The sequence below is a fragment of the Trichoderma virens genome, assembly GCF_000170995.1.
Source record: "Trichoderma virens Gv29-8 chromosome Unknown TRIVIscaffold_3, whole genome shotgun sequence".
Classification (NCBI taxonomy): Eukaryota; Fungi; Ascomycota; class Sordariomycetes; order Hypocreales; family Hypocreaceae; genus Trichoderma; species Trichoderma virens.
In genome coordinates, this window is record NW_014013746.1 from 1,209,545 (window position 1) to 1,229,933 (window position 20,389).

General features: G+C 49.3%; 3 protein-coding genes across 3 annotated transcripts; 2 read left to right on the top strand and 1 right to left on the bottom strand.

The window, feature by feature from the left end:
- Positions 1–970: 970 nt before the first annotated feature.
- TRIVIDRAFT_10277 (uncharacterized protein) lies at positions 971–13,870 on the bottom strand (the record flags this gene model as incomplete). The annotated part of the gene is made up of 4 exons (XM_014103792.1): positions 971–1,629; positions 5,716–5,899; positions 6,806–7,252; positions 12,608–13,870. Coding segments are annotated over 4 exons (2,553 nt in total), but the record flags the coding sequence as incomplete, so codon positions are not given.
- A 2,552-nt stretch (positions 13,871–16,422) lies between these two features.
- On the top strand, positions 16,423–17,168 carry TRIVIDRAFT_32933 (uncharacterized protein; the record flags this gene model as incomplete). Its single annotated transcript, XM_014104168.1, has 3 exons — positions 16,423–16,513; positions 16,650–16,861; positions 16,971–17,168. The coding sequence occupies 3 exons, from the start codon at positions 16,423–16,425 to the stop codon at positions 17,166–17,168; spliced, it is 501 nt and encodes a 166-aa protein (XP_013959643.1).
- Positions 17,169–18,123: 955 nt separating this feature from the next.
- On the top strand, positions 18,124–20,104 carry TRIVIDRAFT_144063 (uncharacterized protein; the record flags this gene model as incomplete). The annotated part of the gene is made up of 3 exons (XM_014104169.1): positions 18,124–18,534; positions 18,617–19,961; positions 20,025–20,104. 3 exons carry the CDS (start codon positions 18,124–18,126, stop codon positions 20,102–20,104), a joined length of 1,836 nt encoding a protein of 611 aa, XP_013959644.1.
- Between the last annotated feature and the right edge of the window lie 285 nt (positions 20,105–20,389).

The window sequence follows — 20,389 nt, forward strand, 5'->3', positions numbered from 1 at the left end:
GCGCCTTCTTTTTGAACGTCACCCCATCCTTAGTTGACATGTATCGACATGTATCACCAAGATGAACTGCGGATCAACATCAAGTTTTCCAACGGCAAAAAAACTGAGATGAAACAAAATCAAGATGACTATTGACCCAGATAATATTATCGATTCAATAACGGCACGCTTCAAGAAAGCCAATATTGAGCCGCCCGCCACATCCAGTTCTGTTTGCTGGATGTGTAGGGAAACCAGAAACAACAACAGGATCACATCTTGATCATCCACAATGGCAAATATCGATATTACTGAGGTCTTCAGATCCAGGCTGTCACCTTCTTTCAAAGCGCCAAGACATGCCCTTCCTGGATGGAGGAGTGGCTTCCATCATGATTCACCAGTCCCACGAGATTCTCCTCCAAAGTTCCAGATGTTGGGCTCGCGCCATGATCTATGAGGGTGGATTTCCATCACATGGTCTCAAAATCTTCGTCATATAGGGAATGGGCGGACTACCGTCTTATGGGTAACTAATGAGGTCTTGATTTGGGACTACAGCACACATCGGGTTTCACTGAAGAACTTGGTTAACTACCAAAAACTCAATTAGACAAAAGAAAAGTATCAAAGACATAATCCTAAACTAATAATACAAATGACGAAGCTGACGCCTCTACACCTTTAGGAACGATCAATGATTGATCGTCGCGCCGCGATTTACTTTGGCAACAGTTTTGTTGAGGAAACCGACGATGCCACCACCGATGCCACCACCGATACCGCCGCCAATACCGCCGCCAATACCGGCATCGACGGTGTCGTTGCCGCCGCCGAGGTCCACATCCGCAGTGGCGTTAAGGAGGCCGCCGCCGCCGCCGCCGAGGTCCGCGTCCGCAGAAACGTTCAGACTGCCCCCGCCGAGATTCAATCCCGCGTCAATGTCAATGCCGCCGCCGTCGACGCTAAGGTTGATATCGAGGATTGGCAAAAAATCAATTGGGGGTATATCGTTCGCCTCGGGGCAGTTAGACACGAACTGCCCATCGGTAGTCTTCTGATCACGCGAGACGAGGACTTCTCCTGTAGGTCCCTGGATGGTGAGGGCGAACTCACCGCAATCCTGAGCGTTGACATACAGGATACGGATCGGGATATACTTGCCAATGTCGGTAGGGAGGACGACCTTCAAGAAAGTGTTAGATCCGGCAGACCAGGTTGCGTCAGCGATGAGGTCCGCGTTGGTATTGATCCAGCCCTGTTGCGCCTTTTCACCGATCCAGACATATAAGCTCTGGTCAGGAACAGGAGCATTAGCCTTGAAGCTGTATGTTCCTAGTTGCTTGGGAATGAAGTAGCCAATGTGCTGGACGATGGTGTAATCAACGGAAGAACCAACGTCGGTGTTGTAGATATGGGCATGCTCGGGAGGACATGTCTCCTCGATGCCCAGAGTGTCTGTCAGGCCCGTGAAGTCGGGGATCTGGCCATCAAGGGCAATTTGTGGCTTGAATTGCAGGATCGGCCAGTTCTCAAGCGACTGTACATCCGTGTTATGGATGGGAATCATACCCTTCAAAGTCTTGCTGTCATCGGTCGATCGAGCAAGCTTGTAGTGTGACCACTTGAAACCCGGGGTGCAGACATCACCTTGTTGACACTTTCCGTCAATACACTTATCGCCCTGGTTTGTCGTACACTGGTTGTTGTTGTCGCAAGGACTGCACGACTTGGGAGAACCTATGCAAACAAGGCCGCCTGAGCATTCACTAGTATTGTCGCAAGTCTTTTGACACTTGCTGTTCACACAGGCTTCGTCGTTGGCGCATGTGGTATCTCCGCACTTCTTCTCACATTTGTCGTTGACACAGGCTTCGTCGTTGGCGCATGTGGTATCTCCGCACTTCTTCTCACATTTGTCGTTGACACAGGCTTCGTCGTTGGCGCATGTGGTATCTCCGCACTTCTCAATACATTTGGCGTTGACACAGGACTCGTTACTGGCGCAGGTCGTGTCTCCACACTTCTTTTCACATTTGTCGTTGACGCAGGACTCATCAGAAGCACAAGTTGTGTCACCGCATTTCTTCTCACATTTGTCGTTGACGCAGGATTCATCAGAAGCACAGGTTGTAAGTCCACATTTCTTTTCACATTTGTCGTTGACGCAGGATTGATCAGAGGCGCAGGTCGTGTCTCCACACTTCTTGACACACAGATCACCGACGCAGCTCTCATCAGAAGCACAGGTTGTAAGTCCGCACTTCTTCTCACATTTGTCGTTGATGCAGGACTCATCAGAAGCACAAGTTGTGTCACCGCACTTCTTTTCACATTTGTCGCTGACACAGGACTCATCAGAAGCACAAGTTGTGTCACCGCACTTCTTAACACAAGACTCATTGACACATAGCTCGTCAATGCCACATGTTGCAGTGCCACACTTCGACTTGATACAAACGTCAACTTCGCAAGTCTCATCACTGCCGCAAGTAGTGTTTCCACACTTCTTCTCGCACTTATCAGCGACGCAGCTCTCGTCTAAGGCACAGGTGGTGTCACCGCACTTCTTAACACAAGACTCATTGACACATAGCTCGTCAATGCCACATGTTGCAGTGCCACACTTCGACTTGATACAAACGTCAACTTCGCAAGTCTCATCACTGCCGCAAGTGGTGTTGCCACACTTCTTCTCGCACTTATCATCGACGCAGCTCTCATCACTCGAGCAAACTGAAGTTCCACATTTCTTGACGCATATGTCGATAACACAACTCTCGTCGCTCAAACAAACTGAGAGTCCGCACTTAGGTTTGCATTGATCATTTTCGCAGATCTCAGTATCTTGGCAAATGGTGCCGCCGCATTTCTTCTGACACTTGTCGTTTACACAAGTCTCATCAGACTGACAGACACTCGAACCACACCCCTTCTGGCACTTGCTGTCCAAGCAGACCTCGCTGTCTTCACAGACGCTGTCACCGCACTTCTTCTGACACTTGTCGTTTACACAAGCCTCAGTAGACTCACAGATAACGGTACCGCATTTCTTCTCGCACTTATCGTTCTGACAGAGCTCACTGTCGTCACAGACGCTGTCACCGCACTTCGGCTGACACTTGTCGTTTACACAAGCCTCGGTGGATAGGCAGATAGCGGTTCCGCATTTCTTCTCGCACTTGTCGAAAAGGCAAGTCTCATCGCCCTGACAGACGCTGTCACCACACTTCTTCTCACACTGGTCGTTTACACATGCCTCAGTGGATTGGCAGACAATGGTTCCGCACTTCTTCTGACACGTATCTTCAACGCAGGTCTCGTTGTCTTGGCAGACGCTGGTACCGCACTTCTTGACACAATTGTCATTCAAGCAAGTCTCATCCACTTGGCAGGCGCCGCTTCCGCATTTCTTGACACATATGTCGTTACTACAAACCTCAGTGTCCTCGCAGGCAATGATTCCGCACTTCTTTTGACATTTTGTGTTTTTGCAGAGCTCATCACCCTGGCAGACAGCATCTCCGCACTTCTTCTGACAAGTGTTGTTGTTGTCGCAAAGTTCATCATTCTGGCAGACAATGCCACCGCACTTCAGGTTCTTTTCACAGACGGTGATATTACAGGTCTCATCGGATTCGCAAACAATGTCGCCACACTTCTGGACACACTTGTCATTGCTGCATTGCTCATCAGCCTTACAGACGCTGTTGCCACACTTCTTCTTGCACTCGTCGGCGACGCAAACCTCATCGTTCAGGCAAACTGCTGTTCCACATTTCGGCTGGCATTCATCGCTGACGCAAATTTCGTTGTCGCCGCAGGCACCGGTACCGCACTTCTTCTGACAGTTATTGTTGATGCATTTCTCGTCGTCCTGACAAATAGTGTCGCCGCACTTGGGATTTGGTTGGCAGTTATCGTTAACGCAAATGTCATCCCCTTGGCAGATGCTGTCTCCGCACTTCTTAACACACTTATCACTTATGCACTTCTCATCGTCTTTGCATACAACGTCGGCGCACTTCAGGATCTTTTCACAGATGGTGATGTTACAGGTCTCATCGGATTGACAAACATTGTCGCCACACTTCTTCACGCACTTATCGCCGATGCATTTTTCATCGTCCTTGCAAACATCGTCGCCGCACTTGGGGTTCTTTTGACACTGGTCGTTAACACACACCTCATCGGAGAGACAGACGTCGTTACCGCACTTCTTGACACACTTATTGTCGATACACTTCTCGTCGGTCGTGCATGTATTGTCGCCGCATTTTTGAGGCTTCTGCTGACACTCGTTGTTGACGCAAGCCTCGTCAGAGGCGCAGACAGAATCGCCGCATTTCTCAACACACTTATCGTTGATGCATTTCTCAAAATCTTTGCAAACGGTGTCGCCACATTTAGGATCCTTCTGGCACTGATCGTTTACACAGATCTCATCAGCTGAACAGATGTTATCACCGCACTTCTTAACACACTTGTCGTTGATGCATTTCTCATCGTCCTTGCAGATGTCATTTCCACACTTGTTCTTCTGGCATTGGTCATTGACACAGGTCTCATCAGCCGAACAGATGCTGTCGCCGCACTTCTTGACACAATTGTCGTTCAGGCATTTCTCATCATCCTTGCAGATAAAAATTCCACACTTGTTCTTAATGCACACATTGCCTTCGCAAGTCTCATCACCCCCACAGATAGTGTCGCCGCACTTCTTGACACAATTGTCGTTAAAGCATTTCTCATCGTCGTTGCAGATAAAAATTCCACACTTCTTCTTGAGACACACAATGCCTTCGCAAGTCTCATCAGCCCCGCAGATACTATCGCCGCACTTCTTGATGCACTTGTCGTTAATGCACTTTTCGTCCTCTTTGCAAAGAGTGTCACCACACTTGGGGTCCTTCTCGCACTTGTTGTTAATGCACTTTTCATCATCTTTGCAAATAGTATCGCCACAGTAAGGGTTCTTCCTGCAGTTGCCCTCGACGCAGATTTCATCAAGCGTACAAATGTCGTTTCCACACTTCTTGATACACTTATCGTTGACGCATTTTTCATCGTCCCGGCAGATGTCGTCTCCACACTTCTTGACACACTTATCGTTCACGCACTTTTCGTCATCCTTGCAGATATCCAGTCCGCATGTCTTAAAGCACTTGTCGAGGACGCACTTTTCATCATCTTTGCAGACGTCATCTCCGCACTTCTTAAAGCACCTATCGTTAACGCACGTTTCATCGTCCTTGCAGATGTCGAGTCCACACTTCTTAAAGCATCTGTCGTTGACGCACTTTTCATCGTCCTTGCAGATATCCAGTCCACATCTCTTGAAGCATCTATCGTTGACGCACGTTTCATCGTCCTTGCAGAAATCCAGTCCGCATTTCTTAAAGCACCTATTGTTGACGCAGGTTTCATCGTCCTTACAGACGTCCAGTCCGCATTTCTTAAAGCACCTATCATTGACGCACGTTTCATCGTCTTTGCAGAAATCCAGTCCGCACTTCTTGAAGCATCTATCGTTGACACACGTTTCGTCGTCCTTGCAGACATCCAGTCCGCATTTCTTAAAGCACTTATCGATGATACACCTTTCATCGTCTTTGCAGACATCGTTTCCGCATTTCTTAAAGCACTTGTCGATGATGCACTTTTCATCCTGCTTGCAGACGTCATTTCCGCACTTCTTGACACACCTGTCGTTGACGCACTTTTCATCGTCCTTACAGAAGTCATTTCCGCACTTGGGAATCTTCTCGCAGTAGTTGTCTAAGCAAATCTGGCCATCGTCGCAGTGGATCGCAGTGTCGCAGAACTTCTTCCTGATGCAAACTCCGCCATCACAAGTTTCATTCCCCTTGCAATCTCGCTCGTAGTTGCATTTGATGAAGCATTCGCCATTCCTGCAAAGCTTCCTGGGATCTTTGCAGTCGATATCATATCTGCACTCATCGGGCTTCTTGACACACTTGCCCTCTCTGCAGACTCGGTCGGGGTTCTTACAATCTGGATCAAATCTGCATTCAGGCTTCTTCTCACACTTGCCCTGTCTGCAGACTTCGTCGGGGAACTTGCAATCTAAGTCGAATCTGCATTCATTCTTGTTGACACACTTGCCCTGTCTGCAAACCTCATCAGGAAATTTGCAGTCTCTGTCGAATCGGCATCCGGGCTTCTCCTCACACTTCCCGTTTCTACAGATCTCATTGGGGTAGTGGCAGTCTCTGTCGTATTTGCATTCGTCGGGCTTCTTTTCACACTTGCCATTCCTGCAGGTCTCATTCCTATCACAGTCGGTCTCGTATCTGCAAGCCTTCTTCCTTATGCACACACCATCCGGAACTGGCCCATCTGCTCTCGTGACCAAGATCCCGATAACTGGAAGCCTCGGTACACAAACCTCATCACGTTTGCAGTCGGAATCGTACGTACAGGTCTGCTTCTTCTTCTCACACCTATTGTCGCTGCAGAACTCGTCCCTTTCACAGTCTGCATTGTTGTTGCAGTACTTCTTCCTTATCTCGCACTTGTAGTTCCTGCAAGTCTCATCATGTCCACAATCGGAATCATTCCTGCAAGGCTTCTTCTCACACTTATTTTCCCGGCATATCTCATCCCGTTCACAGTCATTGTTGTAGTTGCAGAACCTCTTCTTCTCACACATGTGGTCTCTGCAATTCTCATCCCGGGCGCAGTCAGTATCGTAGTAGCAGGCCTTCTTCTTTTCACACTTGTGATCTCTGCAATTCTCATCCCGGGCGCAGTCGGAATCGTAGTAGCAAGCCTTCGACTTCTCGCACTTGTGCTCTCTGCAGACTTCATCCCGTCCACAGTCAGCATCATAGTAGCAGGCCTTCGACTTCTCGCACTTGTGCTCTCTACAAACCTCATCCCGTTCGCATTCAGTGTCGTAATTGCAGGACTTCTTCTTCTCACACTTGTGCTCTTTGCAAACATCATCTCGCTCACAATCAGCATCGTAGTTACAGGATCTAACCTTGTCACACATGTGATCTCTGCAAGCCTCATCTCGTTCACAGTCGGCATCATAGTTGCAGAACTTCTTCTTGATGCACTTGTGATGTTTGCAAGTCTCATCCCGTTTGCAGTCCGCATCGAAGTCGCAAGATGTCATCTTCTTACACTTGTGATCTTTGCAAATCTCATTCCGTGCGCAGTCATCATTATAGTGGCAGGACTTCATTTTCTCGCACTTATGGTCCTCGCAAGTCTCATCCCGTTGACAATCGGCATCATAGTTGCACTTTTTATGCTCTTCCTCGTGCTCCTTATTGTTCTCGGGCTTCTTGCCGTGCTCGAGCCCCTTACCTTGTTCAGGCTTGCTGTTTTGATGCTCGGACCAATTGCCTTGCTCAGTTTTATTCTGGCTCTCGGACCAATTGCCTTGCTCAGGCTTATTCTGATGCTGAGACCAATTGTTATTCTGGTTCTCGGGCTTCTTGCCATGCTCGTGCCCCTTTCCCTGCTCAGACTTATTGTTTTGATGCTGAGACCAATTGTTATTCTGGTTCTCGGGCTTCTTGCCATGCTCGTGCCCCTTTCCCTGCTCAGACTTATTGTTTTGATGCTGAGACCAATTGTTATTCTGGTTCTCGGGCTTCTTGCCATGCTCGTGCCCCTTGCCTTGCTCAGACTTGCTATTTTGTTGCTTGGACCAATTGCTGTTCTGGTTCTCGGGCTTGTTGCCGTGCTCGTGTCCCTTGCCCTGCTTAGACTTGCTATTTTGTTGCTCGGACCAATTGCCCTGCTCAGGCTTATTCTGATGCTCAGACCAATTGTCGTTCTGGTTTCCGGACCAATTGTCTTGCGCAGGCTTATTCTGATGCTTAGACTTGCTATTTTGATGCTCGGACCAATTGCCTTGCTCAGGCTTGTTCTGGTGCTCGGACCAATTGTTCTGGTTCTCGGGCTTCTTGCCGTGCTCAGGCTTGTTCTGATGCTCAGACCAATTGTCGTTCTGGTTCCCAGACCAATTGCCTTGCTCAGGCTTATTCTGGTGCTCAGACCAATTGTTATTCTGGTTTCCGGACCAATTGCCTTGCTCAGGCGTATTCTGATGCTCAGACCAATTGTTCTGGTTTTCGGGCTTCTTACCGTGCTCAGGCTTATTCTGATGCTCAGACCAATTTTCATTCTGGTTCCCGGACCAATTGCCTTGCTCAGGCTTGTTCTGGTGCTCAGACCAATTGCTATTCTGGTTCCCGGGCTTCTTGCTGTGCTCAGGCTTATTCTGATGCTCAGACCAATTGTTATTCTGGTTCCCGGACCAATTGCCTTGTTCAGGCTTGTTCTGATGCTCGGACCAATTGTTGTTCTGGTTCTCGGGCTTCTTGCCGTGCTCAGGCTTGTTCTGATGCTTGGACCAATTGTTGTTCTGGTTCTCGGGCTTCTTGCCGTGCTCGTGCTCATGTTCCTTATTATTCTTGGGGTTCTTGCCGTGCTCGTGCTCCTTATTGTTCTTAGGCTTGCCGTGCTCTTGTTCCTTGTTGTTTTTATGCTTGCCGTGCTCGTACTCCTTGTTGTTCTTAGGCTTGCCATGCTCGTGTTCCTTGTTGTTCATGGGCTTTTTGCCATGCTCCTGCTCCTTGTTGTTCTTGGGCTTGCCGTGCTCTTGTTCCTTATCGCTCTTGAGCTTCTTGCTATGCTCGTGCTCCTTACCTTGCGCAGACTTATTGTTCTGGTTCCCGGACCAGTTACCTTGCTCAGTGTTGTTCTGGTTCCCAGACCAATTACCTTGCTCAGGCTTATTGTTCTGGTTCCCGGACCAATTACCTTGCTCAGTGTTGTTCTGGTTTCCAGACCAATTGTTGTTCTGGTTTCCGGACCAATTACCTTGCTCAGGTTTGTTATTCTGGTTCCCGGACCAATTGTTATTCTGGTTTCCGGACCAATTACCTTGCTCAGGCTTATTGTTCTGGTTCCCAGACCAATTACCTTGCTCGGGCTTGTTGTTCTGATTCCCGGACCAATTGTTATTCTGGTTTCCGGACCAATTGCCTTGCTCGGGTTTGTTATTCTGGTTCCCGGACCAATTGTTATTCTGGTTTCCGGACCAATTGTCGTGCTCAGGCTTATCCCCGTGCCAATTGTCGTGCTCAGGCTTATGTTTATGCTTATGCTCACGCCAGTTGTCGTGCTCAGGTTTGTTCTGGTGCTCACGCCAATTGTCGTGCTCAGGCTTATCCCCGTGCCAATTGTCGTGCTCAGGCCTATGCTTATGCTCACGCCAGTTGTCTTGCTCAGGCTTATCCCCGTGCCAATTGTCGTGCTCAGGCCTATGCTTATGCTCACGCCAGTTGTCGTGCTCAGGCTTATGCTTATGCTCACGCCAGTTGTCTTGCTCGGGTTTGTTCTGGTGCTCACGCCAGTTGTCGTGCTCAGGTTTTTTCTGGTGCTCAGACCAGTTGTCGTGCTCAGGCTTGTGTTCATGCTCAGGCTTATGCTTATGCTCAGGCCAGTTATCGTGCTCGGGTTTGTGTTCATGCTCAGGTTTGTGTTCATACTTCTCTTTCCTCTCACACTTGTGGTCTTGGCAAACCTCATCCCATTGGCAGTCGGAATCAGACTTACACCACTTGGCCTTGTGCTTGAATTCACACTTATGCTCATGGCAAGTCTCATTGTCATCACAGTCAGAATTGACCTTACACGACTTAGCCTTTTCCTTCTTTTCGCACTTGTGGTCCTTGCAGACCTCATGCCATTCGCAGTCAGAATCAACCTTGCATTCGGGCTTCTTCTCCTGCTTCTCTTTCTTTTCACACTTGTAATCCTTGCAGACCTCGTGCCATTTGCAGTCGGAGTCCTCCTTGCATTCGGGGTTCTTCTTGTGCTCGTCTTTCACACACTTCTTGTCTTTGCAAATGTGTCCCCACTCACAGTCGGAATTCAGCCTGCATTCGGGATCCTTCTTGTGCTCGTCTTTCTTTACACATTTCTTATCTTTGCAAATGTGTCCCCATTCACAGTCAGAATTCATCTTGCATTCGGGATCCTTCTCATGTTCATCTTTCTTTACACATTTCTTGTCTTTGCAAATGTGTCCCCATTCACAGTCGGAATTCAGCCTGCATTCAGGGTCCTTCTTGTGCTCGTCTTTCTTCACACACTTGTTGTCTTTGCAGATATGTCCCCACTCGCAGTCGAAATTCAGCTTGCATTCGGGATCCTTCTTATGCTCATCTTTCTTTATACACATATAGTCTTTGCAGACCTCATTGTCACCGCAGTCAGGGGTAGCCTTACACCACTTCGCCTTTGGCTCCATGCGGCACTTGTGGTCTTTGCAGGTATAGCCCCATTTGCAGTCGGAATTTAGCTTGCATTCGGGATCCTTTTTATGCTCGTCCTTCTTTTGACACTTATAGTCTTTGCAGACTTCATTGTCACCACAGTCGGAGGTAGCCTTGCACCACTTCGCCTTTGGCTCTTTTTCACACTTGCGGTCTTTGCAGATATACCCCCACTTGCAGTCGGAATTCAGCTCGCATTCAGGATCCTTCTTATGCTCGTCCTTCTTCTCACACTTGTGGTCTTTGCAGACTTCATTATCGTCGCAGTCGGAGGTAACCCTACACCATTTCGCCTTTGGCTCCTTGTGGCACTTGTGGTCTTTGCAGATATAGCCCCATTTGCAGTCGGAATTCAACTTACACTCGGGCTTCTCCTTAGGCTTCTTGTCAGAATGCTCCTTGTGCTTGTCCTCGGACTTCTTCTTTTCGCACTTATATTCCTTGCAGACCTCATTATCACCACAATCGGAGGTAGTCTTGCACCACTTCGCCTTTGGCTCCTTTTCGCACTTGTGGTCTTTGCAGATATGGCCCCAGTCGCAGTCAGAATTCAGCTTGCACTTGGGCTTCTCCTCAAGCTTCTTGTCAGTATGCTCCTTGTGCTTGTCCTCGGACTTCTTCTTTTCACACTTGTGATCCTTGCAGACCTCCCTGTCAGCACAGTCGGAGGTAACCTTGCACCACTTTCCCTTTGGCTCCTTTTCGCACTTATGGTCTTTGCAAAGCTCGTCATCAGCACAGTCGGAGTTGGCCTTGCACCACTTAGCCTCCTTCTTCTTCTCCTTCTCACATTTGTGGTCTCTGCAGACCTCCTTATCAGCACAGTCGGAAGTAACCTTGCACCACTTTCCCTTTGGCTCCTTTTCGCACTTATGGTCTTTGCAAAGCTCGTCATCAGCACAGTCGGAGTTGGCCTTGCACCACTTAGCCTCCTTCTTCTTCTCCTTTTCGCACTTATGGTCCTTGCAAATCTGATCGTTGTTACAGTCAGAGTTGACCCTGCACCACTTGGCCTTGTCTTTTAGTTCACACTTGTGATCTTTGCAGAGCTCATCATCAGCACAGTCGGAGTTGGCCTTGCACCACTTAGCCTCCTTCTTCTTCTCCTTTTCACACCTGTGGTCTTTGCAAATCTCGTTGTTGCTACAGTCAGAGTTGACCCTGCACCACTTGGCCTCTTTCTTCGTTTCCTTTTCACAATTGTAGTCCTTGCAAATCTCGTCGTTACCACAGTCGGAGTTAACCCTGCACCACTTAGCCCCCTTCTTCGTTTCCTTTCTACATTTGTGGTCTTTGCAAATCTCATCGCCGTTACAATCGGAGTTGACCCTGCACCACTTGGCCTCCTTCTTTATCTCTTTCTCGCACTTATGATCTTTGCAAATTTCGTCGTTACCACAATCGGAGGTGACCCTGCACCATTTGGCGTTCTTCTTTATCTCTTTCTCGCACTTATGATCTTTGCAAAGTTCGTCGTTACCACAGTCGGAGTTAACCCTACACCACTTGGCCTTCTTGTCTTTCTCGCACTGGTGGTCCTTGCAAATCTCATTGTTGCCACAATCGGAGTTGACCCTGCACCACTTGGTCTCTTCCTTCTTCTTCTCGCACTTGTGGTCTTTGCAAATATCGTCTTTGCCACAATCGGAGTCGACTCTGCACCATTTATCATGCGGCTTCTTCTCCTTTTCCTTCTTACACTTGTGGTTCTTGCAAATCTCGTCCTTGCCACAATCGGAGTTGACCCTGCACCATTTGGCCTCCTCCTTTTCCTTCTCACACTTGTGGTCCTTGCAAATCTCGTCGTTGCCACAATCGGAGTTAACCTTACACCACTTAGCCTCCTTCTTCTTCTCCTTCTCCTTCTCACACTTATGGTCATTACAAATCTCGTCCTTGCCACAATCGGAGTTGACCTTGCACCATTTAGTCTTCTCCTTGTTTTGGCACTTATGATCTTTGCAAATCTTGTTGTTGCCACAATCGGAGTTGGCCTTACACCATTTGACATTGTGCTTCTTCTCGCACTTATAGTCCTGGCAAACCTCATTGTCAACACAATCGGAGTCGAGCTTGCACCACTTGGCTTTTTGCTTTATTTCGCACTTATAGTCGGTGCAGCTCTCGTCGTCACCACAGTCGGCGTCGACCTTGCAAGATTTAGTCTTCTTCTTGTTTTGGCACTTGTGGTCTTTGCAAATCTTGTCGTCACCACAATCGGAGTGAACCTTGCACCACTTGGTCTTCTCCTCTTTGTGACACTTGTGGTCTTTGCAGCTCTCGTCGTCACCACAGTCGGAGTTGACCCTGCACCACTTGGCCTCCTTCTTCGTCTCCTTTTTGCATCTGTGGTCTTTGCATTGCTCATCTCCCTTGCAGTCGCCATCGGTCTTACAAACCTTGTGGAAGACACAAATGTGGTGCTCACAGACCTCGCTCTTGCGACAATCACCGTCGGTGTGGCAGCCAATCTTAGGAAGACACTTGCCACTGGAACAAATCTCTCCTGGGAGGCACTGCATATCCTCGCTGCAATCCTCTAGACGTTTCTTCTCGCAGTATCCGTAGGCATTGCAGAATTTATCGTCCTTGCAGTCGCGATCAGATCCACAAATCGGTCCAGCCGGGCGCTTCTGACATTTGCCGTGAATATCACAAATCTGTCCAAACTTGCAATCCGAGTCGACCCTACATTGGAAATGCTCGCCTCGACGGCACTTGCCTTCCCAATCACAGATTTCGCCGTCTTTGCAGTCTCTGTTGTCCTTGCATTTGCTGTCCTTGGGCTTGCAGACGTTTTCTTTGCAGTATTCATCGTGGTGACACTCATGCTCCTGCTTGCACTTGACGCAATCAGCATCCTGGCAGATTCTCTGTGAGTTGCAGATTTGTCCGTCTTTGCAGTCTGAATCACGCCTGCACTGAGGCTCATCGATCGTCTTGCAAATGCCTCTCTGGGTGCATATTTGGCCGTGTTTGCAGTCCGAGTTCTTCTCGCAGTCCGGGAAAACAACCTTTTGGCAAAAACCCCAGTGATTGCAAACCTCACCATGGGAACAGTCCTTGTTGGTAGTACACTTAGGTCCATGATCGATGACACAAGCCTTCTCGTGACATCGAGGGCCAGGTAGGGGCTGACAGAAACCGTAGGAGTTACACATATAACCGTACGGGCATGCCGTGCTGCTCTTGCATTTAGACCCGTCAGAGACGGTTTCGCAGATAGCTTTAGAGCTGCAGTTGCACCCATTTGGGCAGTGATGATCACCAGAGCAGCCTTCCCATAAACCGTGGAACACATCCACGGGATCCCTGGGCCACTTCTGACACTCAGGGCAGTGCTTTGGGTCGGGAATGGGTGGCGGAGTGGGATTGCAGACGATTTCTCCTCGTTTGCACTTCAACCCGGCGTCTTTCAAGTCGACCAAGACGGTGCTCGTGACGACAACGGTCGAGGCCAGCCACTGGTTGTCATTGTCTTGCGTCTGTTTCCATTCGTTGCCGGCCGCCGCCGATGCCGCCCAAACGGCCGCCGCCGTTAGGAGGCCGCGGCGAAAGGACCGCGACATGCTGTTGTGAACTAACAAATGATTAAGGAGAGTAGTGAAACAAACAAGATGAAGGAGTGTTGAGATGCAACAGCACGATCTGACCGATCAGCCGAGAGTAGAGAAACGTATGTGTATTTAAGCACATGCACAAACCGTCGTGACTGCTGAGAAATCGCAGCGATCAACCAATAGCAACCTTAGTTTGAGCTACAAACATCAACACGAACAGCGATGCATTCCAACTTTAAATGAAGCATTTTTGCTGCTTCCGCTTCAGGGTTGCCACGATCAAATGGACGTTAGACATTTGCGAAGCTAGGCTGGGGGTTTCAGACTCTTTCCCTTTATTGGGGTGCAAGTTGAGCCTTTGCCCTGAACAGGCTTTGCCTATGTATAGGTAAGATTGATTGTACGGAGTAATTATCTGCTAAAACTGCTTCAAAACTCACTGTAGGCCCTTCTTGGCACTCGAACCGCGCGGAAATATTTATTTTCCAGCTCCCTCTCACGATTCCCCTTCTCCTATTCACATACCCCTTCATTGGCAGACGTTGATGCCCAATGAACTCTGACCCTACAGCATAGCACTGCTTTTACTCAACAGTATTCCAAGGCTCGATATATGGAATATTTCAACTCGGATTCATAGGAATTTTTCCAAATTATCATCCAAATCGCAGTGCCTCTCTCCGAGAACAGCAGTAAGACCCCAGACTGGATATTCGCTTCTTAGCTCCAAAATGCAATAGCTGTATGTTTTCTCACCGGTAGTCTTCTATTAATGGTTCACCTCGCTTTTTTACATTGATTGGCAATCGCAGGACTATTCAACCATCTCCTTTTTTCTACGGCTACGGGAGCACCCTTTGCTTGCATTCTCCTGAATGTCTCGGGCGCTCGGCGCTCTTCATGGCAAGAAACGGTCGGTGTCTAAGGTACCGGTGCAGGCGATCCCTTCCAAAGGACATGGTATCGATACCGTGTTCCTATTTTCAGCTGTTGTCTCGATATGCCTTGGCCACATTAGCCTACATTCTATTTAATGGCTAACACTCCCTATGCGAGTAGTCTAGAACAGAATGGCTTATATAGCCTACTTTCGAATAGCTGTAGACCAGACATTTGGCTTTTATCTATGCACTATAGATATTCTTCTCTCCACCTGAGATCCTGGGGTGTGTAAAGACAGAATGGAATAGTATGTACTACGGCACCATTCCTATTGCCGAGTGTTTATAAATAAACTACCTAGTATAGAAGAGCTTTGGGAGCAGTAGATCACTGGATGAGTGGCGTAAATTTCCTTTATGCTTAAAGTAGCGTGAAGATTATCCCGATGGTGTTGATGCTACACGTCTTGTCCCCAACGCAATGAGCCATAGAGGCAAACTGAGGCCGCCTGTTGAGGCTGGAGTAAGATCAATGTGCACGGGTTCATCTACGCAAAACACGGGCCACGTCACATCAAACTTTCAAGCAGACGCGACGACGCCTTGAAGGAGAGATAGAGAGCGAGAGTGAGTAAGCGAGAGAATACCAGTCACGACGCATAGCAGCAACGGCCTGTAAGCCACTGCTTCCCCTGGTGCAGCTCTGAAACAGCACGAAATTCCATCCTCCGCCAGGGTTGCCATGTCTCACTGGGTTACTGGCCGAGACAAGTAACATTACTGTACTTGCTCCTGTCGAAGCCATTGGCCTGAGGGCGAGGGGAAGGGGGCGAGATGCCTTTTCATTATCATTTTCTTGTTGAAGCTGCTGCCTCGTCTCGGCCAGAACTGCTCATCAGCATGGGATCGGGACCGGTAGCACTAGTAGGCCTCCTGTCTCTTTATCTTGTGCATTTCATTCTTCCACTTTGTCGGTCAATGTGCGCCGCGTCAGCAAGGTCCTATACGACACTTCGTCATGAGACTCGGCCACCTGTTTGCCAAATGAAAGAAACGCAACAAAGAAATAACAAAGAGAGATGAAAGCCAGAGGCAACCGAGAATTGTCAGACCAGAGAAAGAAAAAGAAAAAGCCACGTCGGGCAATGGCCGCCTCGAGGGCAGTGCACTCCCACCAGTGGAAGAATATCACCTGGTGGCACAAAAGGATCCAAGGAAAAAAGGCACAGCCCCCCTCGGGCTACGAAATGAGGCAGGGTTTAAGTAGGACTAATGCAGTTTGTGTAGATGAAATTCTGGGGAGCGCTTTGTTTGCGGTGGCGGCACGAGACTCTTGCCTCCAGGCAGTGAATGAGTGATTAATTGAATCGCGGATGGGCTTCTGCTTTTGCTTTGTTCCCTTGCTGTGTTTTATGGAGTTTTGCTGCTAGACAAAGAAAAAGACTGCTGCTGCCTTGATCTTGAGAAAGCCGGTCATACCGCCTTGTATTACATAAGCTTCTTGTGCGATTGCAGTGTTGCTCACTCGCTCATGTATATAAATGCCCGTTATCGGCAACTATTTCACTGCGATTGAGTGGAAGTAAATCATTATCGAAGCAACTGTGATCTTTTCCAATCTTATTTTCCGCAGTTTCTACTTTGACAGCCCATTACGAAAACAAAATGTCGGGCCAAACTATGGAAGTTGTAAGGACTGGCGTGACGGCCATCATCCAAAATGCAGACGGGAAATTCCTCGTCGGCAAGCGAATCGGCAGCCATGGCGCGGGTAAGTCTCTCCTTTTTTTACTGGCCTCACCCTTACGGAATTCTGCACCGTGTTCCAGATTGCCTTGGAACGGGGTGGAAAGCGTATATTCACGCGACTTGTTGACGTGAGGGCTGACAAAAGGGGGCTTTTACAGGTACCTGGCAGTTCCCTGGCGGCCATCTAGATAAGGGGGAGCGGATTTTCGCTTGCGCTGCTCGGGAAACCCTAGAGGAGACGGGTTTGAAGATCGTTTCAACAGAGATCGTTAAAGTTACCGAGGATATATTCGAGGAGGAGGAGGGGATCAGGCACTACATTACAGTCTTCACCAAGTGCCACATGCTTGACCAGACCCAAGAGCCAAAGGTAAGACTCTAGGGAGTCAGGGGCCCAGAACATGGCCTCTTCACCCCTTTTTCCAGCCACCAATTGTACGGATTGTCATGGTAGATGAGGTAGCTAATCATGTTTGCAGCTCTTGGAACCAAACAAGTGCCAGGGGTGGCACTGGAAGTCGTGGGAGGAGCTGAAGGAGATTCACGAGATCTGGAAAGCATACTCTGAGGCTGACCCGAACTCTAAGCCTGACCCGAACTCTAGGCCTGACGCCTTGTTTTTGCCTCTGTTGCATCTGGTGGAACAGGTCCCTGACATCCACAAGCTGCTTGCTTGAGCCGGAAAGTTCACGCTGCCCTGTCTGGTTCCGCTACGTTGCCACTCTTTTGCCTCTATTTGTTCTCTCCAACCAAATTTTCAGGTTTTTTTTAATCTTGCTTTATTCTACTAGTACTCATTATCTAGGGCCATAGATACCATGGGCGGCAGGGAGGCATGCTTGTTTCATCAGGATTGTTTTTGTTTATCTTTTTTCTTTCCCTATAGGGTAGGGTCGGACTGAGATGGGAAAAAGAATAAAAGGCATCAAGCCATTGATTTCATTCATGTATGGTGTGAGATTGCTTGTGACTACAAATTGTACTTTGGTAATTCAGAGGAGCATGATCCGAAATTTGTGCTCATTGAGGCCTTGTTGCTGATATTATGTATATATGATCCAAGGATGACAGCAACTAATAAAAAGGCTGCACGTGTGTACATTATATACAAACAAGGCTGTACTGTGCTCTGACTATATGCATCAGCATGCAGGATATTAATTGGATGCTTCTTACTCGCATGGCATGATGCAAGGCTATTTTTAGTAGAATTATCCTTCATTCTTCACATGATTACCTCGACGCTCTATCAATTTTTTTTTATTACTTCTCTTCTCTTCAACTCAGCCATATCGTGAAGCTCAAGTCTGCTAAGGTATGCAAATAGCCGTATCGTAGAAAGTACAAGTACCTAACTGAGTTTGTAGGTACCTAGCTCTCTGTTATCAGTCCAGAGCTACAAGGCATGCCACACCAACTACCACCTAGTCTAGTAGCTACTGCTATGCTTATGGGCGGGTCTTGGAGCTTCGCCAACTGCATTTCACCCAAGTGCGGACGTAAACCTAATAGTGACGAACCTCATCCAAGCCGGGCCTGATATGCTCCAGTAGAGCGCAACACCATCGTGCAGGTCGCGAGAGCCGCCGCCCGTATCCGATCGTTTGACGACATGCTTCGAGCCTCGCATCCATGTCCACGCTTTCCGAACCCCGCCGGCCGCGTCTGTTACCGCAGAACCGCAAGCTCCGTCACCTCAAGGGCCTCTCGCTGCGGAACCTGTCGTTTGCCCCCGTGCAATTGCGCACCTCGGACGATGTCGCCCTGATCCGGAGCCCGAACAAGCTGGGCGCGCTTAAGGAGGCGGGACAGCTGCATGGCTCGCGATCGTCGGACAACTTGCGCCACGACTCGCGGCCCGAACGGTCCAGGTCGCAGCCGCCTCGGAGGACGAGCCTCAGCACCGTCAGCACGAGCCCGGCCCAGAGGCAGAAGCGGCTGAAGCAGCTGCTGGACGACACTCTCGGAGACGTCTTCTTCTCGCTGCACGTTGGCGGCATCGACGAGCCCGTCTACGTCAGCGAAGTGCGCGAGAGATCGGCGGTATGAGCCAACCGGATTCTGCGCTTCTTGACAGCTCGCAAAGGCCCCGACGCTGACTTGCTTTTCTTCTTGTCCATTCTAGAACTTCAACTTCCAATTCTTCGATCTCGCTTCCCAGGCAGCCGATGTCTCCAGATCGTGCCGTATCGTCATCCGAGTATGGGCCAGGCGGCTGAAGCAGACGACATGGACTTTTCTGCTGGAGGAGCTCGTTGATCTCAGGGATCTCAACTTCATTGGCACGCTGCTGGACCGCCAGTATCCCCCAAATGCGCTCCTCTTCCATCTTGACGACGGCGTCTACTCTTTTGACTTTCCAACCAGAGAGTCCGCGCCGAGAAACGCTCCTCCCGTTGCAACCTCCTCGTATAATGCATTGATGAAGTTGGCCAATCTCGAGAGCTCCATTGAAGACGCCATGCAGACCCAGCAACGAATTATGGAGCAGATCAATGAAATCCTCAACAGCTCTACTACCGATGCGCCGGACGTGGCCGAGCAGGAGGTTGCTCTGGCTCAAAAATACGTCGCCATGCAACGGCGCACAAATAGACTTACACAGGCAAGGAGGGATGAATTACAAGAGTCGCTGCGCAAACGGAGTGCTGCCATTGCTACAGGCAGAGAGCTTCAGGAAAAGGTAGAAGAGGACATCAGAAACAATCGTGAAACTCTCGTGGCTGCCAAGCAGCTGTTGGAAGAGACGCAGCAGCAAATCCGAGGCCAGCGCCGCCGCATCTGCTCCGAGCTGGCCGACATCTTCCCCATTACTCCGATACCCAACGCACCGCCACTTTCCTTCCAAATCTGCGACGTGCCGCTGCCAAACTCGATATACGATGCCGCCACTGCCAGGACCCTCAACGAGGATATTCTCTCGGCCGGGCTGGGACTGGTGGCGCTGCTCACCAAGCACTTACAGCTTTATCTGTCTCATGCGCTGCCTTATCCGCTGTATCATCATGGCTCTCGCTCCTACGCAAAAGACGACATCTCTCTTCTCTCGGACAAGAGCGGTTCTCGTAGGGAGTTTCCGCTCTATCTTCCCAGGGGAGGTTCAACCGCTCTTCAATGGCGCTTCGAATACGCCTGGTTCCTCCTCAACAAGGATATCGAAGCTCTATGTGCCTCCCAAGGCCTCAAAGTGGTCGACATTCGACAAACGCTTCCAAATCTAAAGTACCTCCTGTACGTCTGCAGCGCCGGCACGGAAGAGGTTCCAGCGCGGAAAAAGGGCGGCGTCAGGGGCCTTTGGGCAGGGAGACTCAAGGGGAGGCTCTCGGCTGTGCCGTCGCTCATGGATGGAGAGAGTAGTAGTGCTGCAGGCAGTAGGCGTGGGAGCTCGGATAGCGATCTCACGGGCCAACACGCTGATGCGCTGAGAAACGCCATTGCTAAGAGTAATAATGCGCATGGCAATGGCCACGGTAATGGTAATAGTAATGGCGCGGGGGGGGATGTGGCTGATGAGGCGTGGAGCCCGAACGGAGACCTGGGCTTGCCGTTTGCTTCTAGTGATGTCAAGTTTACGTTGAGGACGAAGGGCCTTCGAGAGAACATTGCAGGATGAAGCCTAAAAGGAGGTCTGGAACACTAACTTACATTGGTATCTTGAAAGGGGGAAGGGTTGAGATATCCTTCTTAGCGGTGACAGTAGCCATTATTCTCATAGATTCAGCGTACCACGAAAGCGATCAAATAGAGCCTGATGGATTATTCTCATTGTGTTGGTATTCAATCAAGTGAATGTTCAAATTTTTAAGACGAGTTAGTTGTACAGGTTTAAGGCACTACATCTAACTGCCTACTAACAAGCCCCATCACCTGATATCTCGTTTTTCCCCTTCAACAGCAA